Source organism: Cygnus atratus, chromosome 17 (assembly GCF_013377495.2).
Source record: "Cygnus atratus isolate AKBS03 ecotype Queensland, Australia chromosome 17, CAtr_DNAZoo_HiC_assembly, whole genome shotgun sequence".
Taxonomy (NCBI): Eukaryota; Metazoa; Chordata; class Aves; order Anseriformes; family Anatidae; genus Cygnus; species Cygnus atratus.
Window position 1 is genome coordinate 13,582,038 of NC_066378.1, and position 27,846 is coordinate 13,609,883.

Below are 27,846 nucleotides of genomic sequence, written 5' to 3' on the forward strand. Positions count from 1 at the left end.
GGCCTGAGGGGGGCCCGGGGGGGTCCATGTGAGCAGCGGCCGAGCAGCGGGGGGAGGCCGCAGCCCCGGCTCCCGGCGGTCACCATGACATCGCGGAGGTGAGCGGGGCGGCCCCGGGGGCCTGGGGCTGGTGGTGGTGGGGGGGGGGGGGGGGTGGCGGCGCGGTCCCCCTGAGGCGGTGGGGTGGGGGCGCCGGTGGTCGTGACGGGAAGGGGGGGGGGGGGGGGTTTGAGGGCCGTAGAGCAGTAAGAGGCGCTTTGCTGACGGGCCCGGCCTGCAATTTTGGTGCCTCTCCTCAGGCAGCTCCCTCTAAGGCGCGAGGTGCGCGGCACCGCGCTGTGCCCGCCCTTCCTCGCGGTGCCAAATTTTGGGTGCGCGGTGCCAGGGGTTGGGCTGGGGGATCCTTGTGGGTCCCTTCCCGCTCGGGATGTTCTGTGGTTCTGCTGGGCGTGGGTTGGTTTTGCAGCCCAGAGGGGGTCGGAATGAGGTCTGGGGTCTTCCCAGGAGCATCTCTGGTTATTCTGGGGGTTGTCCCCCCTCACACGCCGCCACGAGCCGCCGGGTCCTTTGGGCGCAGCCCGGCACGTCCCTTGGGAAACCCTCGCTGGCCGTCTCGAGGCCAGGAGCGACGCTCAGGAGCTTAGATTTTAAGTTGTGAGCGAGGCTGAGAAATAATTCGGATTATAAACCGATGAGCCTAAAAATAGGGGTAATTAAAGCACCGCTCCCCACCTCCGTGGCGCTGTGGTTGTGACAGCTGAGACCCAGCACCGATTTTCTCTCTCCTGCTGTTGAGGAGATGATTAGAAAAGCCCCGTTGTGGCATGGAAAAATGTATTGATTTTCTTCTGTTCTCGGCCTCTTCAATTTGGTGAGAGAAGCGTGTTGGCAGCGAATGCCTTGTAAAACACGGATTCTGCAGATCTTTTCCTGGCTGTGCGAAATGCAGCCGTATCCCTTGCTAAATAATAATAAAACAAAAAAGTTGCAAGGCTGCGTTTTCAACCACGTCGTGGGTTTCAGCAAAAGGTTCCTTGCTTAGCTGATACCGCTGTGCTTTTGTAAGCGAGACCCCGACTATTTTATCTTTTCTGCCAATATTTCAGTCTCACTGTAAGTTAATAATGGACTTGGGAGGGTGAGCTGCTGAACGCCCCCCACCAGAGCTGCTGCGAGGAGCATGCCCTGCCCAGCGAGGGCAGTCGGTTTAATTAGAGCGTGGGATTGCGTGTGCGTGTTGCTTTCTTGATCGTACATCTTAGCAGTGATGGCCTTTGCTTGGGATAGCCTCTGCACCTGCTCGTAATAGAGGTTGAAGAAGGAAAGAAGAAAAAAAGAGGCTGAAACGCATTCCATCCCTATAAAAGGAAGCGTGAGAGAAAGTCCTCCGTGGGGGTTGTGTTACCGGTATCTGCGCCCGCAGCCCCCTTGCTCGCTCTGCCAGCTTTGGAAGGGATGCGGCCACCGAGGTTCAAAAGCACACATGTGATGGCAGAACTTCAATGGAGAGATCTTGATCGCCGGGCCGGAACCGTTTAACAGAGATCACTAACACCCCCATTTTTCTATTTGGGGTGGCTGACAAATGCATCTTCCTACTCAAAGCCAAAAATACAAGGATGAGGGAGCAGGGGAACAAGTTACCATCAGAACAAAAGTTACATAAAGTGCAGTAAGCGCCTCGCTCACCCAGATGTAGTTTTCCTTTTGCTGCACTTCGTAACTTTTCGCCACCTTGAGCAGGAGTGTCGGTGTGAGGGGGTGACGTTTTTGTTTGTTAAACAATCTGTCATGGTTTTCACCTATCTTTTAAGCACAAGATGTGCACAAGGTCCCTTCTGTTTATTGAGTTACGAATTTTCGGTTATTTAATGTTCGTAACAGCTTGTGTACAGTTACTAGTTACTTCCAGGTGCGTTAAGGTTTAGGGTGAGTGACAGGAGATAAATTAATTGCGCTTTATGGAATGTCACAGTAGAATAAACCTGTAAGGCTGATTCCAATAATTTCTCCTCTTTGTGTTTATATATTTTTGGATGTAAAATTGAAACTGCACAAAGGTGTCTCTTGAATCCCATGTGTATTTTAAATGATTGTAAACCGTTCAAAATGTTGTCACGCCTTTGTTGTTGTCTTTCCCTAATGGAAGTAAAATTTTGGGGCTGGAAGCGTGGCAAATGGATTATCAGCTCTTTGAGTCCAACTATCGTACTCTAAAATACATTACTTAATGGTCAGTTCATCCTAGGTACTGTTGCTTGTATGGTTTCTCTTGTGATACTGCATCAAAACAGAACTTTTCTTGACCTCGAGATAGTCGTTAGATAAATGTAGGATTACTTACTGATTTATTCTCTTTTGCTTTAATAACTTGGAAGTATTTTTTAATGTATTCTTTTCAAGAGCCGTGGTGCATAGGTTTGGTTTTCTTCAGTTAGAGGTACAGTGGCATTCACTAGATTTTTTTTTTAGTGCAAGCAGGATATCCTTAATTAGAAAAAAAAAAAAAGCAAGATGAACAAGAGGGATCGTTTACTTTTGAAATGAAATTGGTGCATAGGTAATCCTTATTCCCATTTAAATGACTTGCTAGAGGTTTGAATGTTCTAGAACCTCTAAAACTGCCCAACACGTTTGCATGGAAGCTGTGCCTGGATGGAGTAGGCTGGGCCGGGGCTTGGTAGAATATTGTCACCTTCAGCGCAGGAGGAGTTGCTGAACCGATTGAAGTCATGAAGTCAGAACCCTAAATTTAGATAGGCACTCGCGTGTTTTGCTGTTACAGCAATTTGCTGTGAAACGTTGGCTGGATCAGGAACAATTAGAAACGCTGTGCGATTTTTGCGGAGATGGAGCACTTCTGCAACTGGAAGGAGGCTGGCTGCAGAGCCTTTTTGCCCTCATGTTCTGCTTTACTTCAGAGAAAGTAAGGACCCGGCGCACAAAGAGGAGTCTCCGTGCTCTTTCTGCAGATGCAGAAGTGCGTTTTTGTTTGTGCCCTGCGCAGTGCCTGATTCACAGCAGCGCTGAAGGATGAAGGAGATCATTTAATCGCCAAATAAAAGCCTGACAAAACCACTAGAACAGTTCTGAGTTGCTGCGTTCGCATCTCTGTTCCCGGGCTGCGTGGTGATTCTTGTTTTGTTTTTAGGTTTGTCGCCTTAAAAAGTCCTTTCATCCGGAGCACAGGTGTAGTTCGGAGCTGCAGGAGTGAAATAAAATTCTTCACTTATAGCTAAGAGGCAACGCAGATGCGTTAACCGAATGGCTAAGAATAAGTCTCAAAAGCTAATGCCATAGGTGGGGACACAGCTTCTTGGCTATAGACCATATACAGCCCTGCTCTGGCTGGGCACTATATTAGTCACTCATTAGGCTGCCTGTGGGTGGTGAATATTGATACCAGATTCCTCGGTGCTTGTATTTAAGCGCGGCGTGTTTGGACCGGACAAATTGCCGTGGTGTTTACAAGGCAGAGCAGCGGCCTTGGGTCTGGCACCTCGTTCCCTTGAGGAAGGTGGAAGAAGGCTGGGCAACCGAACAGGTCGTCCCCAAGAGAGTTCCTTTTGACCCCCGTCGGTCGGTGGTCAAGCTGTGCACTGAAGGATGAGGTTTTGTTTCATCTTTAACCTTTAAAATGTTGTCCGGTGTTTTGTTTTAAGTATTTTTCCTGATTGCTTTTAGGTTTCTTTGAGTGTTCTGCCTTCCAGGAGTAGGGAAAACGTGTGACTTGTGGTCCCTGATTGTACTGCATGCCTCTCTTTGATATCACTGTAGTCTGAGCAGTCCAAATAGGTATAGCTCTAGGTCTTTGACTTGCAAAGAATCTCTTACCAATATGTAAAATTGCAATATAATATGAAAAGAATAATATATACCTTTTACTAAGATAGAAATTCTTACCAGTTTAGGAGCAGAATTCAGTACTGTTTTTGAAACTGTTGTATTGTTCTGTTTAGTCCTGACATATAAATTAACTTAGAAAACCAGATCTTCTATTTATTTATTTGTTCTCTTTATTTTTAACTTCACGTAGATGGTTTCATCCGAATATTACTGGGGTGGAGGCAGAAAACCTACTGTTAACAAGAGGAGTCGATGGCAGTTTTTTGGCACGGCCCAGCAAAAGTAACCCAGGAGACTTTACGCTCTCTGTGAGGTACGTTTCAGCGTCTTCCTTCTCAAATGGGTAGGGGTGTCCATTTGATGCTGTTCTTCTGGGAAAGAGTCACAAATGAACTATTTGTAGGAGATGAAATAATGCACAGATCCCTTTTTAGTTTGTTGTTCGCTTTTTTTTTCTTTCTTTCCCCCAAACCCCTCTCTTTTCCATGAAGAAGTTCCCAAATATCTTTACCGACTTGGGGATACAAATATTGCAGAGAGGTGGAAAAGTTTTGGGGAAGCAGAAGTAAATTCATAATTGCATGACTTTATGCCCTTTAAAAATCTACTTGATAACCATAGAAAAGTAGCAGAGTGTGTCTGAATTGCTGATCAAACACCTGCAAGGAAATGCTGCTCTGACTTTTTTCCTATAGGAAAAGTCAGCATGTCTTTAATTGCAACTGCGGTGCTGTTTCAGCTTCCAAAATAGATCTTTTGTAACGCTTGTCCTACTGACACCGTGTACAGGGGTAGGGGCAAAGAAAGGAGGGCAGAGGAAGTAGATGAAGGAAAAAGGAAAAGCAGGCTTGGTGATAAGAATGGTGCTGCTTGGATACCTTTGACATAACAGGCCCTGTTTAACGGATGAGGGAGCTGCTCTTCGTGAATACTAGAGACTCAAGGAGCAAACGGCCCTCATCAGGCAAAGGCAGCTGTTTGGTAAGGGAGGGATCCTAGAAATGAGTGTGAAATCCTAGCAAAAGTAGGAAAGAAGCTCTGATGGACATCCTGAGAAAGCTGGGTGCTTCTTTCCCTACCCCTCCACCCCTCGTGCTTGTGCGTGCAGTTCTTGGGGGCTTGAGGGATTTCTGTTGGATATCGTGGGACCACAGAGCTTATACGGGCTTGGAGAATCCCCGTTATGGAATTAAGTTTTTTTTTTCTTGGACAGCCACTTCCCCTTCTCGCAAGCCACCAAGATGTGGCTGAAGTACATACACTTCAGAGCTGCACTAGGTTAGCTATTTTGCAAGGTTTCTGTTGGAAAGCGATACAAAGTCTGGATTTCTCCAACTTGGACAACAAAACAATAAACGTAAAGGTGATTGATTGGAAATCAGCTGATTTGTACGGTTTCTTCCTTTGTTTCAAACGTTAGACGAACTGGAGCTGTCACCCACATCAAGATCCAGAACACAGGAGACTACTATGACCTCTACGGAGGAGAGAAGTTTGCTACGTTGGCTGAGTTAGTGCAGTATTACATGGAACACCATGGGCAGCTCAAAGAAAAGAACGGAGACGTCATAGAGCTGAAGTATCCGCTGAACTGTGCTGATCCTACGTCTGAAAGGTCAGAAATAGTGGTGGAAGCCTCGGTATCCCTGCACTTCTTCATAAATGCACGTTATCTCCTTAGGGTTGGCTTCCGTTTGGTGAGGGTAGCCACTGTCATACTGAAAGTAATCCCCCTGATTTCAGCGAGGTTACTTGAAAAGCAGACTGATAACATGGTTAAAGGTAAAACAGTCTATGCTGAAAAAAATTGGTCTTGAAGCTTTCCTCCTGGCATGATACAATACTAAAAAAGGAAGACAAAGTTGCCTTGGTTTTTACTGGGAGAAAGTTTTTTTTATAGGAATTTTCCAAGTGCTTCCTGAAGTCGTTATGCCTTGGAATTCCTTGCAGTAATATTTCTGGGGGTAATTTTATACGCCTTTTTTTTTCCAGCAGTGGGCATAAGTTTAGGAAGGTGAATGGCATGCAAATATTCAGACTGCTCAAACTCATGGTTTTAGGAGCATGGCTCATAAGGAGAACCTGAGACTTTTGACATACTGAGGAAGTCTGTGCATGTCAGAAGTAAACCTCTGTGGCCAGTAGATGTCAGAATTTGAAAAAAACACAAGGAAAAATATTATCAAAGATACAGGTTTATTGGGAAAGCGTGTCCTTATGAAGGAAATAGAACGAGTAAATGCCTCGACTGAGGAAAAGGTTGCTGTGTAAGCTCGCATTTATTGGGCACCAGGGAATCCATTTGGACTGTTGTAGGGGATCCAAATCAAAGCTTTGTTTGAAGCTTGCATGAAATGCAAATTTCAGTGCTTGTGGAAGTGCCTGCTTTGAAGTGCTTTGTAATCACTTGTGTGTATGTACATGTATGCTTCCAAGCGTTAGGGTTCTTTTTATAAATGTTGAGGCTTTCTTTAGACCTGGACACTGTTGTTCAGTGCACAATTCAGTGTAAGTGTTTCACTTTGTAATAACTATTTAGACCCAGTGGATTCAGCCATGGAATGACAAGCTGCGTACCTGTCTGTGTGTTACTTTCTTTAAAGGTGGTTTCATGGGCATCTCTCTGGAAGAGAAGCTGAAAAACTCTTAACAGAAAAAGGAAAACATGGAAGCTTTCTTGTGCGTGAGAGTCAAAGCCACCCTGGGGACTTTGTTCTTTCTGTCCGGACAGGAGATGATAAAGGAGAGAGTAACGATGGGAAATCTAAAGTGACACACGTCATGATTCACTGCCAGGTATGACGAAGCAGGAGCTTCTTTAACAGCACTACTTCCATGGGCAGTGGGTTTATGCTAACAGGAGGGCCGTTCTACACTTCCCTAGAGACCAAACTGTATTTTCCCTTTTTCCTCTGGTACTGTATGTGCGATACGTATCATCTGTTTGATCGTATTGACTAATTCGATAGCTTCAGAATTGGAGGAGTGTTATTTTTTTTGACTGCTTGCCTGGCTGGATCGTGTTGTACTATACTGTGCTGTCAAGTACCTTTTAATAGGTTTGCTTTTGATTGCATCAGAAGTCTGTCTTAAATCCTTTGCTGATGGAGCTTTTCATGTTCATGAACCTTCTGAAGTGAGCTGCAGTCTCCTGTATAGATTGTATAAAAATAGGGGTAATTGGACAAACAGAGATCTATTCAAGTCCATCTGTTTCCCCTGTCATTTTATAATGCCTCATCTGAGAACGATCAGCATCCTGTAAGCAAAGTATTTAATCTAAGGAACGCTTTTAAATCTAAAGCTTGAATTTAATATAGGGTAGTTCATTTAAATATTCATTTAAATATTATTAAGTTACGGTCTTGGTATTTTCATACATGCCCATGGGTTGATGTTAAATGTTCAAATCTGTGACTTCTTGTGTTAATTGTATAACAATTGACAAATTGAAACAGATGTGTTTTGTAGAACCTGAGCATAAGAGAGACCTTAAGACATCAGGTAGCGTGCCTTATCGAGGCTGTCCCGTTCTGCATTAAGGCAAAATTAACTATTCCTTGGACAAAGAACATTCACATTTAATTGTCGATTCTTGTATTTATGCTAACCTTTCAAGAAAACTTTGCTTTGCAGTTAATTACCGGTAGCATTCATGACATTAACGAAAAACCAGAATCACTTCACCAAAATAAGCGTGGTGGCAGTTAATGCTTGCCTTTCAGGACTGAATCGTAATGTGAATTGATTTCCAAAGCTGTCCCCTGCATTCTAATCCCGTAGTAGCTCAGGTAGCCTGCTCGAGCTGACTGAGCCTCGGCTCAGGAGGAGCCGTTTCTCCTGGAAGGGCAGACAAAGTGACTTCAATCAGGCGACACAAAGGATGTTGTCCTCCGTAATGTATGTGTGCGCTTCTTGTTTACCAGCCATTAGCAGAAGGGTTTTACTAGATTTTTCTGTGTGTGTTTTTAAAGAGAATTTCTCTGATATTGCATAGCCTAAAGATGATATCAGTGTAGATGAAGTGCGTTTATTTTGACGACTGAGCATCTGTCTTTCAAGGATCTAAAATACGATGTTGGTGGAGGGGAGAAATTTGACTCTCTGACAGATCTAGTGGAGCATTATAAGAAGAACCCTATGGTAGAAACTTTGGGCACGGTATTGCAACTCAAGCAGGTGAGTGAATGGAGAAAACAGCAATAAATTTTGTTAGCTTCAGCATATATTGTTGGGGAAGAGAAGGTTTTTCCATGTGTTCTATGAGACATTTTTTTCTTTTTGTATTGTGAAAATGAATGGAACTCAATGACAAACTTGGTCATATAAGTCTAAGCTGGAATAGTTTTTGTCTGCCAGTGGCAGGCTCGTGTTTGTGAGGCGAGTAAAACTTTCCTTGGCTTCATTATGGTCCATAGGGATCACAAGACCAGTCCAGAAATGAGACAACTTTAGGTATTGAAGAACAACCATGAGACTTTATCTAAAAACATTTGTTCCCTGTCCCCTTCCTCTTTACCCTCACTGCCCCTCGGTGTGTGAATGGTAAAGTTGTGAAGTCCGAATAGATGTCTGGATCCTAGAATTGCCTACTTAAAATATACTTAGCATAGGGGATTTGTGTTTTAACTATCTTCTGTATCGTTATACCTCTGTTTAATATTTTGTGTCTTTCTTAGCCTCTGAATACCACCCGTATTAACGCTGCAGAGATTGAAAGCAGAGTGCGAGAGCTAAGCAAGCTAGCAGAGACTACAGATAAAGTCAAGCAGGGCTTCTGGGAAGAATTTGAGGTACTTCATTACATTTCAAATGTTATCAAAAATCTGTACTGCTTAAAAGAGGTCTGTTACTGCCTTCCTGACATTGGCTCGTCTCTACCTCCATCACTTCAGATCCCTTGCTCCCTTCTCCTGTGTCGGGTAGATCGCATCTTAAAACTTACCAGTTCCACTCCCGTGTCTGCTAATAAACAGATTGAAATATTTGACCTTTTTCCTGAGAGGTAGTTACGTTCTTCAGGGTGTTCATTCAATACCTAAGCACAGTCCCTCCTGTGTATCTTCCCCATCACGAGGGAGCCTTACTACAGCTGGCATCATACCTGGCCCACCAGGACGATTAATTGGACTCATTCCTGGCTCCCTTTTCTCCATGTGGACAGGAGGAGGCTCGTAGGCTGGATTTATATTTCTGGAGGCAAAGGCCTGATTCCTAGCCTGTGTTATTCTTGGTGACACAGGTACCAGTACAGTAGCAGTATCCTCACAAACAAGCTCTGAGGTGAAGCAGCGTTGATTATGTATATTCCTTGGGCTCTCGGAGATTTATTTTTGTTTTGTTTTCTCTGGAAATTTCATTTCCTTCCCAGTAAGTAGCAGTTCCTTTCCTTCTCTCTTCTCCTCATACCCCTCGTGTGTGTACCATAGCTGTGCTGGCCCAGCCTTCCCTCCTTTGAATGAAGTCCTAGTGATTTCAGGGAGCTACTCTAGATTTGAGAGCAAATACAGCTGAAACTGGTAATTTCTCAAGTAGAGAAAATTAAGTGTGAATGCTGTGTAATGTATTCCAAGCAACTCGAGTCTAGCCTGGGTCCTAACCCTTCTCTGACAACTGGAGTGACTTAACTGCACGCATGTGATGGTCATAGCCAAAAGCGTTACACGTGGCTTAAATATAACGAGCTGACTTCTCTCTCTATCTCATACACCCCCATAGTGGATTGTGGAACTCCACCAGCAGATGGCAACAGGAAACTGGAAAGTCCTGTGATCTAAGATTTTTAACAGAGAGGCTGCTTTTGGCTTTGTAATGCTATTTTAAGAAACTTCTCAAAAAGTGATGGATTTGCAAAGCGCTATTTTGATGAAACACTTTTTGTCCAGGCACATTCATCAGCTCAATGCGCTCCAGTCTGCTCTTGTTGTCCGTAGGGACTGCACTCTGAGACCATTGGTGAGAGTTGGAAAAAAAAGAGGTGACAAATTTCTCTATAAGTGTGGGTGCAATGTAATAGTTGAGGTCACGGCAGGCGGGGCTGAAAATCGCAAACAGTTCTCATCTATGGCTTGTGAACCTCTCGGGGAGGTGACCTGGCCTCAACTCTGAGTTGTCTCTCTCGTGGAGGTCAACATGTGAACTTGGACATGGGGCAGGCACATCAGGAAGCTTAGCCCCCCCTGCTCTGATGGCTAGAGCCTGCATTTGGGAGTCAACTGCTTTTTGCTGAGGCTGGTTAGTGGTGTGCCGCGTCCTCTCATGGCAATTGATATACATTGTGCTGTGATCACGGTGTTGTGTAGCCTGAACGTGCATTTCCAGGTTAGCCATGCAGTGTCTGCTAGTTTCCTTAGACTCCAAGCACGCCTTACTTGTATTTAGAGGGCATAAAAAGGAGAAGGTATCCCTGGTTGGCCTGCCCTTCTTGTAATTGGTGCTGGCTCACCAGGGACTGAGAGTTAATGTTGTTTTCTTGAGGGAAGCGCTCTCGTACAGTGCGTTTAGGAACGGATCGTTGACTTGTCAAAATGACTGGGCTGTTACCTGGCACGTATGACTTCTCTGCTGACCTGTGGCCTTTGTGGAATAAACTTGTAATGGATTTATCAGTTGGTTCTTAGAAGCAAGGTGCTTTCCTGTCCCACGACTTTCCTGAAGAAAAGTATTTGCTAGCAAGCCTGAAGTCTTAGAGGAAAAGTAAATAAATGGTAAATATTTACTGAGACATTCCACCTCTTTTTCCTTTTCACTACTGTTAGTGAGGTCAGCCCTAAACCTTATTTTTTTTCCACCTTGTTTTGCGGTGTTTCTGGAGGCAAGGCAATCTCAGAGCAGTTTCAATGTCACGCTTTCTCATTCACCTCAGGTAAGCTGTGGCTGTCGGTCTTGGTGGGAGGAGGCAGGGGGCAAACTCCAGGCTGTCCGTGGATCTCTGCATGGCCTGTTTATCATTTGGCGGCCCAGATGGTGCCTGTAAATTACTTGTCTTCAGGCATATTGAAGAATGTGCCTCGTCCTGTTAGCCACCAGGCAGAAATGTTGACAGTCTTTGTAACACTTTTGCTTCTGGAAAATGACTGTTTGGTGAGCTTAGTGCTTGGGTGGTGGAATGAATTTGAGGACTGTGCTTTGGATTTATCGCTGCATTGTTTACATCTCGTAACGGGCTTCGTAGAGTCTCTGCTGCTCGTGGACCTCTCCTCTGGTATGCTCAGAGCAGTAACGATTAACTGTATGAAGCGAGGATGTTTGAAGTTAGTTTCAACACACTTAATTGTTTCCATTTTTTGACCTGCTGCCAAAGTTTAGCTTTTGGTTCTTTTGCTTGGTGTTCCACCTGGCCGAGACTCAGAAGTATTGTTCTGTAAAGGTGCTCTGTGATGATGGCACTTGAAAGACCTGCAGTGTGGTGAGAGGTGAGCTTGCTGCAAAGTGCTGTTTCACCCATCGCCGGGAGCAGCGAGCACACTTGATGGCATCGTGCTTTCTGTCTGTGCTTCACAAACACAAAACCTCACAGCTCTGCTGTATTGCTCTTGTCCTTTGGTTTCCCTGGCTTTAGGATGAGCCTAATTGTCCAAGGTCACCAAGTGAGGCAGTAACAATCAGAGACTGAAACAGAAGTGAGCAAATGTGCCTGAAACGCCCAAGCTTTAAAGTAAGAGCAATCTCTGAAGGAGTATTAAGGGTGGTATTAGTAAAGGGAGCATCTTCCAAGGCCTGAGTGTTTCTTCTAGTCAGGCCGGTACTGCTTTGGGGATTAAAACTTGGACCAAAGGCACTGAGATTCTGGTCCCTCCAGCTTCCTTGCAAGGATGTGGATTTGCTCCTAAGCAACGCTTATGAAGTATGGAAGTGCTGTTGTCCTTGTCGTTATTAATTGTGAACCAGACATTGAGAAATTGGGGCCTTGCCAACGGGAGAAATCCCCGTGCAGTTTTATTGTTTCTGCTCAAGGATGATTTATGGATAACCACGTTTGGAGCTACCTAACACCTCCCCAGCCCCTAGCGTGGTAATGTGGGAAGGTCTGTGCAAGGTTTTGTACTGGTTTAATGAAATGGCTTTGTGTCGACAGGAGAGATCAGCTCGAGCACTTGGCAAGTGATACCTGGCCGTGGGTGGTGCACTGGTGGCTTTTTGTTCGGTTTTGTTTTTCCCTCAGGTGTTGTGTGTTGACATTGTTCTGGGCACTTTACTCATCTCATCTTCCTTTGGAAGTGCTGTAGTGTTCCCATGTGGGCTTTGGCCTTGGCGATTTGATGACTAGGGTCAGGTAGGAGGTTTTGGGTTGGTCTGGCTGCAGCTTGGAGGATCTGTTCTAGTGGCACTGCGGTGACACAACCTTCCTATCTCAGGGGCTTGGCTGGGGGCTTTCCAGCAGTGTGGCTACAGGTTGGCTGCAGCTGAAGCAGGGGAGGAAGGCAGGTAAGGGCTAGAGGAAGCCAGCACAGCTCAGGTAATGAATCCAGGATTACAAAGCATCTTACTCCTTTGCAGGTTGGCAATGGAAATTGATAAATGTTTCTGGTCGGACCTGCTCTGTAGAATGCTGCTCATGTTACCTGATTTATTTTGAGTGCCTTTTCAGGATTTCAACACGTGAAATTTTGTTACGGTCTTTAGCAGACAGTTATGCCTTCTTTGCACAGTGTTTTTACAGCTAAAAAATTTAAGGGACCAACTTGAGTCTGCTTGGTCAGAACAATATCGTGAAGACTTTTAGGTTATAGTTTGTGGCTTAATGAAATTTTGTATTCATAGATGTATATAATTTATTGAGTGGAAAACTCAGTAAAACTCAATTGCCTTGTCATTCATGCTCCTGTGTTTCTGTCACCGTCGTTTCATACCTTGGAAGCAGTGCTGTACTTAGTCTGAATGGAGAAACCGACTGGAGAAACCTGGGATCTCCCTCCCCCTTCCTTTCTCTCTCTCTGACTATTGATTGGCATTATAATCAAGTATCATCCTTTTTGCGAGGAAAGGGTAACTGTAATTGTGGTGAAACAGCCTCTACCTCTTTTTTATGCTTTTATTGAAACCGGTTATTTTTGCTGTTTTCATTTAGACTCTACAGCAGCAAGAATGCAAACTTCTCTATAGTCGTAAAGAAGGTCAGCGTCAAGAAAACAAAAACAAAAATAGATACAAAAACATATTACCCTGTAAGTACTGATTTCCCTCTTTATAAAATAAGCCTGTTACTTTTCTCTGCTTTATTTTTTAAGCTGGTGAATCCAGAGTTAATTAAACATCAGAGCGCTTTCTCTTCTCTTTAATGATAACTTCCACTTTTATGTTATCAATATTAGTCCGTACAATTTCCAATCTCCGTTCAAACATTTGCACTTGGTACATGCAGATATTTTGATTCCCTAATATTTGTCTCCAGCTTTCATTTAAAAGCGTCACATCTCTAAACTGTTATTCAGCTAACTGGAATGCTCACACTTAAGAGGATTAATTGGTGGTACAAAACTGCATGGTGCAAATCCTGCAGTGTTTGAGCCCACTTGTGTTGACTTAGATAAACACTCGTGTTGGTCCAGGTTGTTAGGAACTGGACACTTGTTTAAAGAAGTGGGGAAGAGGAAAGGCTGAGTATTCTAGCTGCTAATTTACAGAATGTGACAATTTAGTTGTTTCTGGTAGCAATAAGAAATGTACCCATCTGTTGAATATTTAAAAGTAGCTGTATGTTCACAGTTGTAGGATGCAGCTGCTTAACATATGTATGTGTGCACGTATTCTTCCAGTTGATCACACCAGAGTTGTTCTACACGATGGTGATCCGAATGAACCTGTTTCAGACTATATCAATGCTAACATTATTATGGTAAGTAGGCTCCTACCTACAGCCCATGCCTACTTTTTAACTTGCTCTCCTAGATTGAAGTTAGTCTTCTAAAAATCACATTTGTCACTGTTTGTTAAATTGTTTTTGTCTCTAGCCCGAGTTTGAAACCAAGTGCAACAACTCGAAGCCAAAAAAAAGCTACATTGCTACTCAAGGTTGCCTACAGAATACAGTGAATGATTTTTGGAGGATGGTCTTCCAGGAGAATTCTCGAGTTATTGTTATGACAACAAAAGAAGTTGAAAGAGGAAAGGTAAAAACAGAATCTTGAACTGGCCTCAGGAAAGGTCATGGCATTTGTGTGCAAGTAAGGACTGAACAGACCTGGTTATATTAACTCACGTGCTGAAGTCTGCTGTGCCACCACGGTCTTGGGAGACCTGTTTCTGGAAGGTGCTGGGTGTTCCTCTCCTATTGGTACCTGTGGGAATTGAGGGTATGCTCCTGTCATATCACAACGTCCTCCCTTTTGTAAGGTTTGACTGATTAAATTTTAGCTGAATGTGAACCTTTGCATTATAAAGTTATTCAGGGAATGAGACACTGGAAGGCTGGATGTTGTAGCCAGTTCTGCATACTTGAAGGGGTAGATTCCCTGTTTCTTTTTTGTTTTGTTTTTTAAAAAAATATGTTGCCATTTATTTTAGCTTACCAAGTCTGTATAGACTTTACTAAAAAAGCAAGTTGTGGGATTTTATTCCTATAAAGATGAATTTAGAGGATATGAGGATGTTGCTTTTTAACTAGAAACTGCAGTGTAATAGCCCAACATCACCTCATTCAGGTCACACTTGCTAGACTGTACTGGAAGGTTGTTCTCTCTTTTGACTTTACTTTCTGTGCTTGAATTTGATAAGATTCTCGTGTGCTGAGCTAGCGATTCTGGCTGTAAATGTACCAGGTTAAGAATCTCGCAGTCAGGGATGATTTAGCACTTCTGTTCCTGAAGTTGGGTCCTTTGACTGCTCCGTTCTTCACGAACACAGCTTCCTATTCAGCCTCTGTGGTCTGTGAGCACCTTGCACACTGCTCTGGCAATATTTACTGCGTTAAAAGAGGAAGTTTTTCCTACAGTGGTGGATTCCAGGAACCTCACTTTTACCTTTAAATTACAGAGATCATCTTATTCACTGTCTTCTGGCAAATCTGAAGCTGTTACTTTTCGTCTGGGTTCTAATGACATATGGCAGGAAAAAATAAGAAGCAACTTAATTCTGATACTCTGGCAATGCTCAGATCCCAATTCCCTTGTGTAGTGTAGCTCTGTCCTTGGAACGTGTTGCTTCAGATCTTCTTAATGTTTCCTGAATAGTTTTTTTTTTTTTCAGTTTCTCTCCTTTTTTTCACATACCATTGTCCACCTTTTTCATTAAACCATTGATTTGTTTCTGAAGGAAAAGCTCTTTTCACAGGTTAGTGTCACTTTTCAAAAAAAAGTTCATGTGGAAAGTACAGCTAATATTTTTCTGTGGATGGCTGATAACTGCAGGAGTTCCTTACCGCTGCCATAAAAGAAAAGCCTGCATAAATGTGCAGAAGACAACTAGCTGTAGATTTTTTGGGCTTTTTTTCTTCATCTAAGTGTCACAGCTTCCATTGCTGTTGTTTGTAGAAACCAAAGGATCTATTTTGTGGATTTTATTTTATTTTATGTTAGGATTAGTAAACTTCCATTCATTACCCCTTATAAAGGAGCGTGATTTGTGTTTTCTTCCTAAGAGTGCTCTGAAGGAGAGAGAAGCTACCCCTTTCCAGTGACCTTCCTCTTAGATCTTTCTCTTGGAAGAAGAAAAATAAATTATGGGGTTGCTTTGGAAGAGCTGCCTTGAATATGCCTCTTTATTTTGGATAACCTACTAATGGGGCTGTGCTATTCTTCACTTTCTCTATGATTCTTTCCAAATTGTGCTAAGCCTGCTTACTGCGCTCTGGCTGTATAAAACACTTTAATGCCTGATTACTTAATCAGTGCTGCATACATTGATTTTTTTATTTTTTTTTTCTTGGTGCCTATTTAAATTCTTCAACAATTGCAAATAGCAGTTCTGATAGAAAACAAAAGCTTTTTTTTATCTCAGGCCAAGATGCTTTCAGTTATGCAGGAAGGAGAGAAATCTCTGGATCAGAGATGACTTTAAGAGCACTTTGCTTAAGAAAGTGAGGAACTGTGAGATGTCTTAGATCTGCCCAGGGTTCCGAACATGTTTTACAATGCACTAAAGAAGCAGCAAACAAATGCTCACAAATTAGAAGTGGTGTTTTGTACGCAGTAGTCCATTAGGCTGATAATACATGCATCCATTCTGTCAGAGTAATGCTTGTTTTAACATCGGATGTTCTGGCTTGGACTTGCTGTACCAGCTGGTCTTGTGTTCAGGGTTCTGCACTGAACGTCAGCTTTTCTTTAGCTTGTGCCCTTTTGGAGAAGGCAGGGGAAAAAGGGCAAAAGTAACAAAAGAAAACAAACAAAAAAACACCACCAAAAAAAAAAGACATCTTGTCTAAGTAGGGAATTATGTGCTTAAGCTTCTCTTACTTGATATTTTGAAACCACTAGCTGGGTAGAGGTATAAGTAACTTTATTTTAATCCCTGGGCTTTGAAACTATTAAGGCAAAACAGGTACTAAGATGATCATGAAACCTGCTGAAAGGAGAGATTGAATGTATCTCTTTGTCTGAAATAATGCAGTCTTTTGTTATGGGGAAAAGAAACTTTCCCCTCAAATGTACTTCACCTTGGCAGCTAGCTGTCCGGTCGGTGCTAGTAATTGCCTTCTGTGTATTCAGAAATGAAAGCTTTCAGAAAAGTGTTTGTTTAACCAGTTTACGAACCAGTCTTTCTTCTTGTTGATTACTTTTTTTAATCTTTTTTAAAAAATTATCTTAAATCTTGCAGAGTAAGTGCGTCAAGTACTGGCCTGATGAATATTCCCTAAAGGAGTACGGTGTTATGCGCGTTAGGAACGTTAAGGAGAGTGCAGCACACGATTACACGCTAAGAGAGCTTAAGCTTTCTAAAGTTGGGCAGGTAAGTATGTCAGTAACTCTGTCCTTTTAATCTAGGTTGCAAATCAGGAAGAGAATGCAGAAAGACTACTTCTCTGGAATCAATAAAAGCACTAGGAGATTAATAAATTGAGCCCTGCCTCTTTCTTTGAAGCTCCAGCTTTAGCTCCATACATCTTCCTCTTTGTCCTTGGGCTAACTGAACATTCTTATACCTAAACACTTTTTGGTACAAGATGCCTGGCTACAGAGCTTTAAGGAAATCTGGAAAGAAGCATGATAGTGCTTTTAAGTAATTGCACTTCAGTCCAGCTAAGCATTTGTTGTTGTCCTTTCATGGAGATGGTTGTAGTTGAAGACACTGGTTGTATGGGGTCCAGAATCTAGAAGGAGCACTTAAAGCATGTCAAAGGTGAGGAAGTGAACAGTGAACTAGTGTGGAAATAGCACGTCCTTGTTAAGGAACAATTCGGATGAGGGTGCAAAATAATTGGGGAAGAAGCAAATAGACAGGATGTATTAGACTGATGTGTCCGTGGGCTTGGAACAGAGTGCGAAGAAGCGTGTAAGATAAATGACACTATGACATACGTGAATGAGGAGTCTGGCAGTTGAAGGGCATTCACCATTGGTTACCCTCAGACAGGGCTTTGCCATGGCTTCAAAAGGTGAGGATGGAAATGTTGGAAGCAGCTACATGAGAAAAAGAGGAAGCTATGGAAGCTGGTGGTGTGATTGACTTGTCAGACCTGGAAGAACTCTGGCCTGTTCCCTCCTTTAAATGAGTTGTGGTGCCGTGGATACTGAGCAGAAGGTTGGATATGCCACCTTCTGATCTGACTCAACTTTGCCAAGTAAATGCTTTTAGCTGGATTTTGATTTGAATGATTTTGTTTTCACATGTTGGCATCTTCCTTCCAGGGGAACACAGAGAGAACAGTCTGGCAGTATCACTTCAGAACTTGGCCCGATCACGGAGTCCCAAGTGACCCTGGTGGCGTGCTAGACTTTCTAGAGGAGGTGCACCATAAGCAAGAAAGCATTTCTGACGCAGGACCAGTAGTGGTCCACTGCAGGTACAGTGATGTGCTAAGCCCCTCCATCAGTAGGGTTCTGTTGGATCCTTTTTTGGGGAGGGGTGGCAGGGAAAAGCTGAAAACTTTAAAGGAAGGCAACTTTCCCATTGAGCTCTTCAGACTTCTATCTGCCAGGGTGTTTGTGCTTTGCTTTTGGGGAAATTACGTATGTTGGTTGGATGTCAAATGGTTATCTTCTAAGCAGGCTGTCTTTCAGAGTGTGCATGTCTGTATCAATAAGAATTTATGGTGTTGTATGAGGTGGTGCCAGTCTTGCCTGGATATATTTCAGGTCATGGGATGTATTCCAGCTCATGGGAATTCTGGTCTCCAATTCCACTTTTTATGAGTGAGATAGCACTCCTCATTCTCAACATATAAATGATTTTTTTTTTTGTAAAGCAAATTCTTGTAGTGCTTTCTGGTTCAAGGTTGTTAATAAACCCCACCATACAGAAACTGCTGTTATGACTTCTGTCTCTTCTGTGAAAGTTAGGTCTGTAGTCACTTTTGTCTGCATGGTTTGGTTTTTGGCTTTGGTTAATAGTTAGGAAATCTAATGTTTCTTAAATGTTGGACTCGTAGCTTGGGTAGGTGTTCTGGTGTTTGTTCAGAGAGAGCAAAGTGATTAATTTTTCTTCTTTTACAGTGCTGGAATTGGGCGAACGGGAACTTTCATTGTGATTGATATTCTTATTGACATAATCAGAGAAAAAGGTAGGTTTCCTGCCACTTTTATTTTCTGCTGGGATATTGACGTAGGTCACCGATGCGTCACAGTAAAACAATTGCAAGGGCATTCAGCTGTGCTGTGTTCTGCTGGAACAAGTGACCAGACCAGTCTGTCCTCCAAAGGCGAAGTTTATTTTATTGTTCCTAACATCATGATGATTTTTCACAGGTGTGGACTGTGATATTGATGTTCCAAAGACCATTCAGATGGTGAGATCACAACGGTCAGGAATGGTTCAGACAGAAGCACAGTACAGATTTATTTACATGGCAGTACAGCACTACATTGAAACGCTACAGCGCAGAATTGAAGAGGAGCAGGTATAGTTGTCCTAAAGTATGAAAAGTAAAAGTGTAAAGCATAAAATGTTACATAGGAGCATGTTATCATGGGAGCGGGGAGCAGAGTTGCTCATTTGCTTGCCTGCTGACTGTGGAACCAATGCGTTGTGAAAAGACTGGGTTTGGAACCTGTGTTCAGAGATGGTAGCCTGTACTTCAGTTCACTGCGCTTAAGAACTACTTAAACTATTAGATAGAATTAGAAAACTAAAATTAAAGCAGTGTATATTGGACTGAAAGATTTTAAAGAGTGAGTTTGGTGATCCTGCAGTACATTGTCCAACAAAAGTCACTTAGAGTGATTTGGTGTGATGAGAAGAACTTCGGAATGTGTGGTGACAAACACGAGACCCCACCTCATTCCTCCTGTTCAGGTACCCCATTGCACCTTCTGTAAAGGACTGTAGGATTTGAGTGCATAGTTTTGTTATAAAGAACTCACTTTCTACCCCCCATTGCTTTCCCTTTCTAGCCTAACCTCTGGTCATCTGGGATTTTTATCTTTTTGTTTCAGAATTTCATTATCTTTCCTTCTGCAGCTGGCGTGCTGATCAGGAGATAAAACCAGGTAGCTGATCAGGCAGGTGTGGGGAGCTTCATGTTCATGGTTAGTGCAGTGCCAGGTGTGAGATGTAATCCCTCTTTTAGAGATGGAATGTGCCAGCTCAGCCTTTGCACTCTTGTGTGGCTTCTGGCTTCTTTGGAGTGTGGCAGAGCTTGTTTTACATTTGCCTATGTGATGTAGATGCATTCAGCAGAGAAGGTAGAGACTTTATTCCTCTCCCCAGGACAGCTGTTGTGTGCTCTGATGCTGATTAGACACAAAGTGAAGAACAAGAACTCCCTCAGGTGTACTTTTTTTTCCCCCTTTGTCATCTGACTGCACCTTAGAGCTCCCTCCTACCTCTGCATGGGTGTTATGCAAGCCTTGTATCTTCGGCTTTTGAATATGGTCTCTTTCTGCTACTGCCATTTACGAAGCAGTTCTGTAACTTCTTGATTGCTGTGATGTGTTTTGGATGGTATTTTGATATTGAGAGGAGCAGTGCATTTCTCCTCTAGTCATCAGGCCGGGTTAGTTCTGTTTCATCCTCTGTTAGATTACTGGCTCTGGAGGCACAAGAATAAAAATTTCTTGATTTGGAAATTGAGCATCGCTTCACGTCACGAGGTCTTGACCTGTAAGGGCTGGTGGCAACCACAGGAATAAAACAGTACGGTGATTTTCAGACAGAAGCAACACTTTGACTATAGGAACTAATATTCGGGGGCAGAGGGAAACGATGGCAAATTGGGAATGCTACAAAGCATGTTTTTGGAGATCAGAAAAAAATTGTTTATGTAGATCAGTACAGTACTGTAGGAAATGCCTGAATTTCACCCCGAAAAGATAGCTTGGGAATGAAACTTGGCGTATTGAGAAGCTGTAACTTCTTGAACCTTCTTCTCTACATTTGCTTCAATTACAGTTACACACAGTAAAACCTGAAAGCTGAACAAAGCTGGTGAAGTGAGTTAAGGCACATACATAGGAAAGAGTATGAGGTTGCGCTGCCTGTCTGCTTCTCAAGTTGGATGAACACAAGCCAGCTCTGATGAAGAAACTGGGCAGCTGCATTAGCTGGGCAAACAGCGCCTCTTGTCACGCAGCACTTGCAGCCAGCTGCGGTGAAGTGGCTGTGTACGTTTAGCTGTGGCCATTCACAGACGTGCCTGCATTTTTTTATATTCAGAAAAAAAATCCTGCTTTGCCAGCATTCCCCGTTGGCATTGCAATGCTGAGGTTTCTTAGACTTAAGCGTAGTGTTAGATATTGCCTGTCATCTTACAAGCGGAGAAAAAAAGCAAATCGGATTTATTTTATTTATTTATTTTCCCCTGGAGATGTTTTTATTCTCTTACATCTAGGAAACAAGTAGTTCTTACCACATTTCTTTTCTTATGAATTTGAAAGGATAACTGCAGTGAATTAAGCTGAAGGAAGTGAAGCCAGATACCTACTTTATCTTGGCTTATCTGTTTCAATCAGCTTAAGTACTAGAAGAACCGATCAATTCCTTTTAATTGCTTTTACTGTATAAAATATCTATAGCTTGAACTGCCATTCGTCATGCGGTTTAAAAAAAATCAAGCTCTGGTTTTAGGCTTGAGAATATTACTGGCAGGTAGTAGGTTTGTACGCATAACACTGTCAAATGCAGCAGTTTGCACCTTTGCATTTTGTTTAAATCTTATTTTGTCTTATTTTAGCCTTCCAGGCAATTAGTCTGGGCTGGTGGTCTGTCGGAAGGTGATTTGTCAGGAGTAGGTGGGAGGCTGAGATGGGAAGAAGTTCTGTAAAATAACTTAAAAAGTTGAGCAAGCTTCAGAAGACCGTCTTGAAACACTTGAACTTAAAATGCTGTGCAGAGCTTTGTTAATGGGGAGGCAGCAGCCAGATCTCCGCAGAGGCTCTGACAGCCTCTGTTGTGAGATCGACTCAGGTCGGTCGTGTAGTACTTGTTTGAGCGTTTGAAAAACAAAACGAGACAAACAAAAAGCCAACATCCTGTAAAATTGTAAAGGAAGGCTTTAATTTAGATGTAGGTTGCAGTGTGTATGCATTGTGCATGTTTGCCTTGAAAACAAAGAAAAAGAATCCTCGGTCTTCCTGTAGCTTTGCTTGTTGGAGCCTTTGGTATCTTTAGATGAATGCCAGCAAAATTGGCTGCAGCTTGTAACATATGTTACAGAATATAAATGACAGCTTGGGTTCTTTTTATATCAAATCTAATGGCCTAGGATGTTATTTTATTAGAGGTCTCACAAACAGTGTTGTTACTCATTTGGCCACATCTTTGCGATGGAAATAAGGTCAGTGGGAGGCCCACTGGCTGGTTCTGTCTGTTAAAGAATGAAACTTGGTTTCGTCTGCCAAGTAAGACGAAGGTTTCGTACGAGTGCTGGTTCGTAAGGCTGGTGTGTTCTGCTGGAGGTGGTGGTGGGAAGAGGGATATTATTGTAAGACCTGAAGAGCCCAGTTTTTCAACAAATAAAGTCAAGCTTTAGGTCCTGTTCGTCTTGTGTGCGTTATCTACAGAACCAAGCTCTCTCGTGTTCACAGACAAACCCTTCTAAACACAAATTTGGTTAGTTATGCAAGTAATTTCTGTATTCCCTCAATTATTGTTTTCTATTAGTTATTTAAAGCTGGCTTTTTGCTGTGTTTTGTTTCACAGAAGAGTAAAAGAAAAGGTCATGAGTACACAAACATTAAATATTCTTTGTCGGACCAGACAAGTGGGGATCAGAGCCCTCTTCCACCCTGTACCCCAACCCCAACGTGTCCAGAGTAAGTTAGTTTCTGTTGTTAGTTTTGAACTGTACTAATTTTCAGTGATCTTGAATGAGTTATCACAGAACCTGCCCTTACACTGTTGCCCTGTGCTTTGCCCTTAAGCTAAATTGAGCAAAATAAATTGTCGCTGTGTTAAGTGTACACAGTTTTCTCAAACAGGATTATTCAGACTGTAACCACTTGTTTCATTTCAGAATGAGAGAGGATAGTGCTAGAGTATATGAAAATGTGGGGCTGATGCAACAGCAGAAAAGTTTCAGATGAGAAGATGTACAGAGACTTCCATGCAAAGGTAGGTATGTATGTTTGGGAGTGACTGTGCGTATCCGGCCTGGAGTTGTGGGGTTTGAAGAAAATTTATGCAAAACTGAACTGTAAGAAGACTTTCTAATGCTTGAAACGCATGTAATCCCTCCACCCTTAAGGAATTTAAATTCCGGAGACTAATTTTGATCAAGTGCATCTATATTTACCCTTTTCAAAACAACGTGGAGTATTGGCTTGGTAGTTTGTTCTTTGTCCTCATGCCCTGACTCACCAGTGACATAGGTTGGACATCTTTATTGTTCAGGAGACTGGAGTTCTGTACAATGAGTGGCAGCTACAGTCAGAGCTTTCCATATCGTTAATAAGTGGTCTTTGCTCCTGGTCGTTGCTAAGGATTTGTTCGCACCTAAAGAGATTCAGAGAACGCTTAATGTAATGCTCAGCCTCATAAAAGATGTGTTAAGCAAGATTACTGCTGTGCCTGTGTGGTGGGAGCAGATACTGGAAGAAAATAGTGAAACTGATCTAATATGATGGCCTTTTTAGTGAAGTTTTTGAACTACTGTCGGCCAAGAGTGAAATCTTCAAAATCAACGTTTGTGTACTATTGTTGTCATACTGGTAAAATTTAATCCTTGCTTTTGCTGAAAGAGAAATCTGTAGAATCTCCTTGTTATGTTTTAAGTAGCTATTACACTTTGGTTTGTGCAGTCAGACAACTGAGTATATACTGGTTATTAGCTAATCAGATATCTGATACTTTAGTTAATGGGCTGTGAATACAGCAGAGGAATAGTTTGGAATTTAAGGTGTCTTTCTTTAGTCATTTACTTCTTCTGGATTCTAACCTAAAGCCTTTCATCATCTTTTCCCCCTGTGCTTTTAAAGACCTCAGACATCCTATTTTCCCTTTTCCACTTGGTAACTGTAAGTATGCTTCATCCATTTAGTCCACAACCTCATCTTCTACATAACCTTATTCCATTTATTCCACAATCTCAAATACACAATCTCATCTTCTACTGCCAAAGTACCATGCAGCTTACGAGCAAGGTTTGAGACTCTCAGTTGAGTTTATGGCTTTCTTGAGTTAAAAGCGAGCACTTTTGTATAATGTCAGAATAAGAATGAACTGCTCTTTTTTTGTTGTTGTTTTTGTTTGCTTTTGACCTAAATAGTTTTTCTTCTCTCCTCCTTTTCTAGAAATGAATATGGTTTTTAAAAAGGTCAAGAAAGAGATGGAAGAAGCTTCACATGAATGGTGAATTCTGAAGGCTTGGTACCTTTTTAATTTACGGTTTTAATCCTTCAACAGTAGGCAAAACTTAAGACCATCTAAAGATTGTTTATATCTCTTCTCTCCAATACCTGATTTACAATTGCTTATTTTCCAAATAAAAGGAAATCCTTTCTACAATGTAGACAACTACTTTGTAGAGTCAGTTTTGAATCCAGCAAACTGTTGGACTGTCATCAATGCCTTTTTTTTTTTTTTTAATAGTATTTTTGTTTCACAGTATGGCTATTAGTTGGTTTTGGTGTTGTGTTTTTTTCTTCATTTGAGCCGTTGTGGGATTTTTGGGGGTGGGTGGTGGGAGAACAATGGTATGGATAAATCCGTTACACTAATGTAAAATACTGATGGGAACAATACTTGATCGAAAACAGTGGATCACCAGTGTGAATAGAATCAGCTACGTGGTAAAACTAGTCCTAATACATTTCAAACTCAGACCGAGTTTCATAGGGGTGAGCAGTGTATGAAGATGCTTTTTGTGGTAACTGATGGCTTTGAGTACAACTTAGCTGAGTGGCTGGACGGGCTATTTTGGAGGAATTTTGTAAGGTAGTCTTTACATCAAATGAAGTTTCTTTTTATGCGATCTCGACCCAAAATAGAAATTTACTGTATCTCTCAAAAGGCACAATGGCCTAGTGGTTTGTGAGGATACTGTCTCTGTTAATTTGTCTGTGTTCATCTATTAAGCAGGAGATTGGACTTGTAGAGTGAAAGGAATTTTAAAAGTTGCATGCTAACACCTTGACAGCACATTAAAAAGAGTGAAACAAGTCACCCACTGCGCAGGCTCTTACCTTAAGGTAACCCTCTTCCCTCCTTCTCCTGGGGAGCTGGGAGCTGCTAGGCCTTCTGGTTTGGTTCGGTTTTGTCTTTAGTAAGGCCTTACGATAGTGTAAGTGGCTAAATTAAAGTTGCGTGGGGGAAGCAGTGCATGGAAGCTCGCTATCCACTGCAATTGCCTTAGCTGAAAAGGGCAGCGTGGGCAGCCAGGCCAGCAGGCTTGTCCCGGTTCGTTTCATCAGACAGGAGTTTGTCACCGTTCTACCTGAAGTGCCTTTCAGAGCTGCATTAAAATTGCCGTTCCTGTTCATCTGAAACCACTTCCGATTGTTGTCAGTGAAACAAAACCCTCTTCTAGAGGCTCTAGAACTAAGAGCGGCCGTTAAGCTGCCAGGTAATTGGGTTTCTTCACTTGGTTTGCTCTGTCTTATACCTGGAGCAGAAGCTCCCCTCGGAGCCGTCCCCGACGGCGTGTGTGCACTAGCGACAGAATCGGTGCCTAGGGGTAGGTGCCAGTGGTGTCTTACCAACGTCTCTCCCCGTGTTTTTGGGGAAGACTTAGGCAGTTAAGGAATTATTGCCATTTTCCTACAGCACGTGCAGATGGCGAGCACTGCGTTGAGTTGCTGTATGCGAGGGTGCGGGGCCAATGACATGGCGTTACCGGCCTTCCTCGCGAAATGATGCTGAAGCCTGGAATGTAATTAATGCAGCTTTGTGAAAGGTTAAGTGGGAGATTACATTACCTTTTCCTGAGAGTGCTTTGCAAAATCAAATATTTGAACACTTGGAACTGAATGAAGGTGCTTCTTTAATGTTAAGCAGAATTTTTGTTACTTTGCCTATTGTCCTTTTTGTCTTTTGAGGTTTTAGGTTTTTTTGGAACTCCTGTCACCAGCGTACCATAATGTGTTTCAGTGTCATTGCCTTACAGTCTAGTCATGATATTTGTGCCCTATCTTGATCTAAAATTTCTCGTCATGATGAGAGAGAAATCTATTCATCTGGTAGTGAGATACCTACTTTACATTGCCTGCCTCTTTTCCTGTCCCTATTTACAGCTTCATCCTGCTGAACAGGGATCAGTTATAAGTGTTGGTATTTACATAGAGCAATTGACAGCAATCTCAATATTTGTCTAAAACTTTGTGTAGAGTTGGACAACTTCTACACTTCATACGTTACAGCGAGGTGGAAGGTGGTTCAGGTTTGGAGCTACTCTGTGCTGAACTGAAATGTCAAAAGAAAAGTCAAGAGAAACAAGAAGGATCCTGAATGAATCTGAACTCTGTTACCAACTTGGTTAATGTGATGTGTCTTAAATGATTGACCTGTATAAACAGTCATCAGTTCCATGGCCAACAAAACGTTGCCTCTTATAACCTTATGTTAGCTGTTTAGAACCTGCCACTGTAGGATTTTTTCCTTTTTTTTTTGGAGCCAGGGTATTCGTACTCCAGAATGTGTGTTAATCCTGGGGAGCATGCAGCAGAAGAATGTCAATGGGAGGGGAGCAGAATCTGAAGGATTGTGAATACTCCGCTTCTTTTTAGTGGAGTGTTGGGCCCTGCTGAATACCAAAGGGTAAACCTTGCAAAATAAAATCTGTCTGCCTTTCATGCACAAGCAAGAGAGGGATCATTCTTAGAGCGTTTTTTAAATTATTTTAAACAATGGTTGGATTTTATGACGGATGAAGTGAGAAAGAGAAATGTCCTTTGGTTCAGAGGAGATGAGCGAATACGGGAGCTTCACGTATTTCTGGGGAGTTGTTTAGAGACATTTTGTGCATTGATCTACAAGCTGTTGCTGTTATCAGTGGAACGGAAAAGGGATGCGGTTCTGAAGTCTTCTGGTCTAGGAGACTTTACACCACAAGGGAAACTTTAACCCAACTCCTAAGGCACAATAATTTATGCCAGCATGAATTTGCTGCTGACTTCATTTTACTGAATGTTTTATAGCATACACTTTAATTTCAGCTAACTGTTGTTAGGACTGATTGGATCTCCTATTAATCCTGACCAAACTTTACTTTTCCCTCTTGAGATATGTGTCTGAAACCTAATTAACCAGGGTATGGCTAACGAAGTTATAAAACCTGTTTCCTTTTTGATTGTAGGGATGGGAAAAATCACAGCTGGTACTAGGATGCGTTGTCAGGTTTTGGTTTTCCATTATTTCAAATTAATTTTTTAATGTTCCCTTTTAAATAGTGAAACATGTAATTAATAATTTCAAGCCTGTTTATTTATGACATTATTGTGATTTGTTTATTACAGTACTAAAGACTAATGAAAAAGGATCCTCTTACTAGGTGGAGTAGACCTTGCATTTATTTTTTTTCCTGCAATGTATGAAGTATTGTACCAGAGTATTAAATGAAATTGTAATATTTTATTGAAAAAATCTCTATCCTTTAAAAGGAATACATTTAGGATGTCATCAATTTGATGTGAATCATGTAAATGTTGATAATGCGCTGTTTATTATACATCTAGTGTTTCAAAAGACTTGCTTATTGCCTTTTGCCCACATACGTTCTGTAGACCATTTACAATTGTCAAAATGTGACATTAAAATAATAGTTCATGTATAGAAATATCGGTGGTTGTCCATTGTTTTCTGTGCTGGTATTTATGGGTCTTAGCTCAGTTGCTCTGCTAGCTGCATTGTGATTTTTACTGCTGCGAAGCTATGCTATCAGAAATAAAAGCATATCTGTAAACATCAGAACTTCCAGAAAAAAAAAAAAGAGGAAAAAAAAAGGAAATAAAACCAGTTTTCTTAACACGGCTTGTCAGTTACTCTGTTCTCCAGCTTCCAGTGGTGTATGGGCACCAATCTTCAGGTCTCGGTGTTAGAGCTTCTGAGCTGCGGTGCTGCTGAGCCCCCCGGGATGGGATGTCCTTCCGCAGAGCCCGCGGAGCACAACTCCTGTTAAATATGATGTTAAATGTGATGTGAGTGTGCAGTTTTGTTCCCGTCCTCCTCTGCTGGCTGGCTGCCCCGTGGCAGGGTCTGCGTGCCTCCCAGGTACAGCCCCTGCGGTCAGCCCTCGTTGGCTCGTGGCCGGGGCGTCCTGCACCCGGGCTCCTGCAGTGCTGGCGTGCTGCAGCTCCCTCCTGCTGTCCCCTCCTGCTCCACCTCCCAAAAACTGGCCCTCGCTGTTTCTGTGCTGGTGTTTGAGCTTGGTGCGGAGCACCCTCAAAAACGGGGTAGGGATCAGCCTCTCTTTTGCTGAGTATTTGTACATAATCAATCAGTTTTAATTGCGGGAGAGGAACAGCAATCCTGTTC

General features: G+C 42.6%; 1 protein-coding gene across 1 annotated transcript; it reads left to right on the plus strand.

Moving 5' to 3' along the window:
- PTPN11 (protein tyrosine phosphatase non-receptor type 11) lies at positions 1-27,150 on the plus strand. Its single transcript, XM_035565737.2, has 16 exons — positions 1-98; positions 4,037-4,159; positions 5,267-5,461; positions 6,450-6,642; positions 7,909-8,025; positions 8,526-8,639; positions 12,917-13,013; positions 13,605-13,684; positions 13,800-13,958; positions 16,603-16,734; positions 17,634-17,788; positions 18,438-18,505; positions 18,690-18,841; positions 22,081-22,193; positions 22,394-22,491; positions 23,670-27,150. Exons 1-15 carry the CDS (start codon positions 85-87, stop codon positions 22,461-22,463), a joined length of 1,782 nt encoding a protein of 593 aa, XP_035421630.1. The 5' UTR covers positions 1-84; the 3' UTR covers positions 22,464-22,491; positions 23,670-27,150.
- The last annotated feature ends 696 nt before the right edge of the window (positions 27,151-27,846 follow it).

Excerpts from the sequence above, each read along its gene's own strand:
- PTPN11 (XM_035565737.2), top strand. Across the intron at positions 13,685-13,799 it reads TCAATGCTAACATTATTATG|CCCGAGTTTGAAACCAAGTG; the intron begins GTAAGTAGGCTC and ends TTTTGTCTCTAG. Across the intron at positions 22,194-22,393 it reads CCAACCCCAACGTGTCCAGA|AATGAGAGAGGATAGTGCTA; the intron begins GTAAGTTAGTTT and ends GTTTCATTTCAG.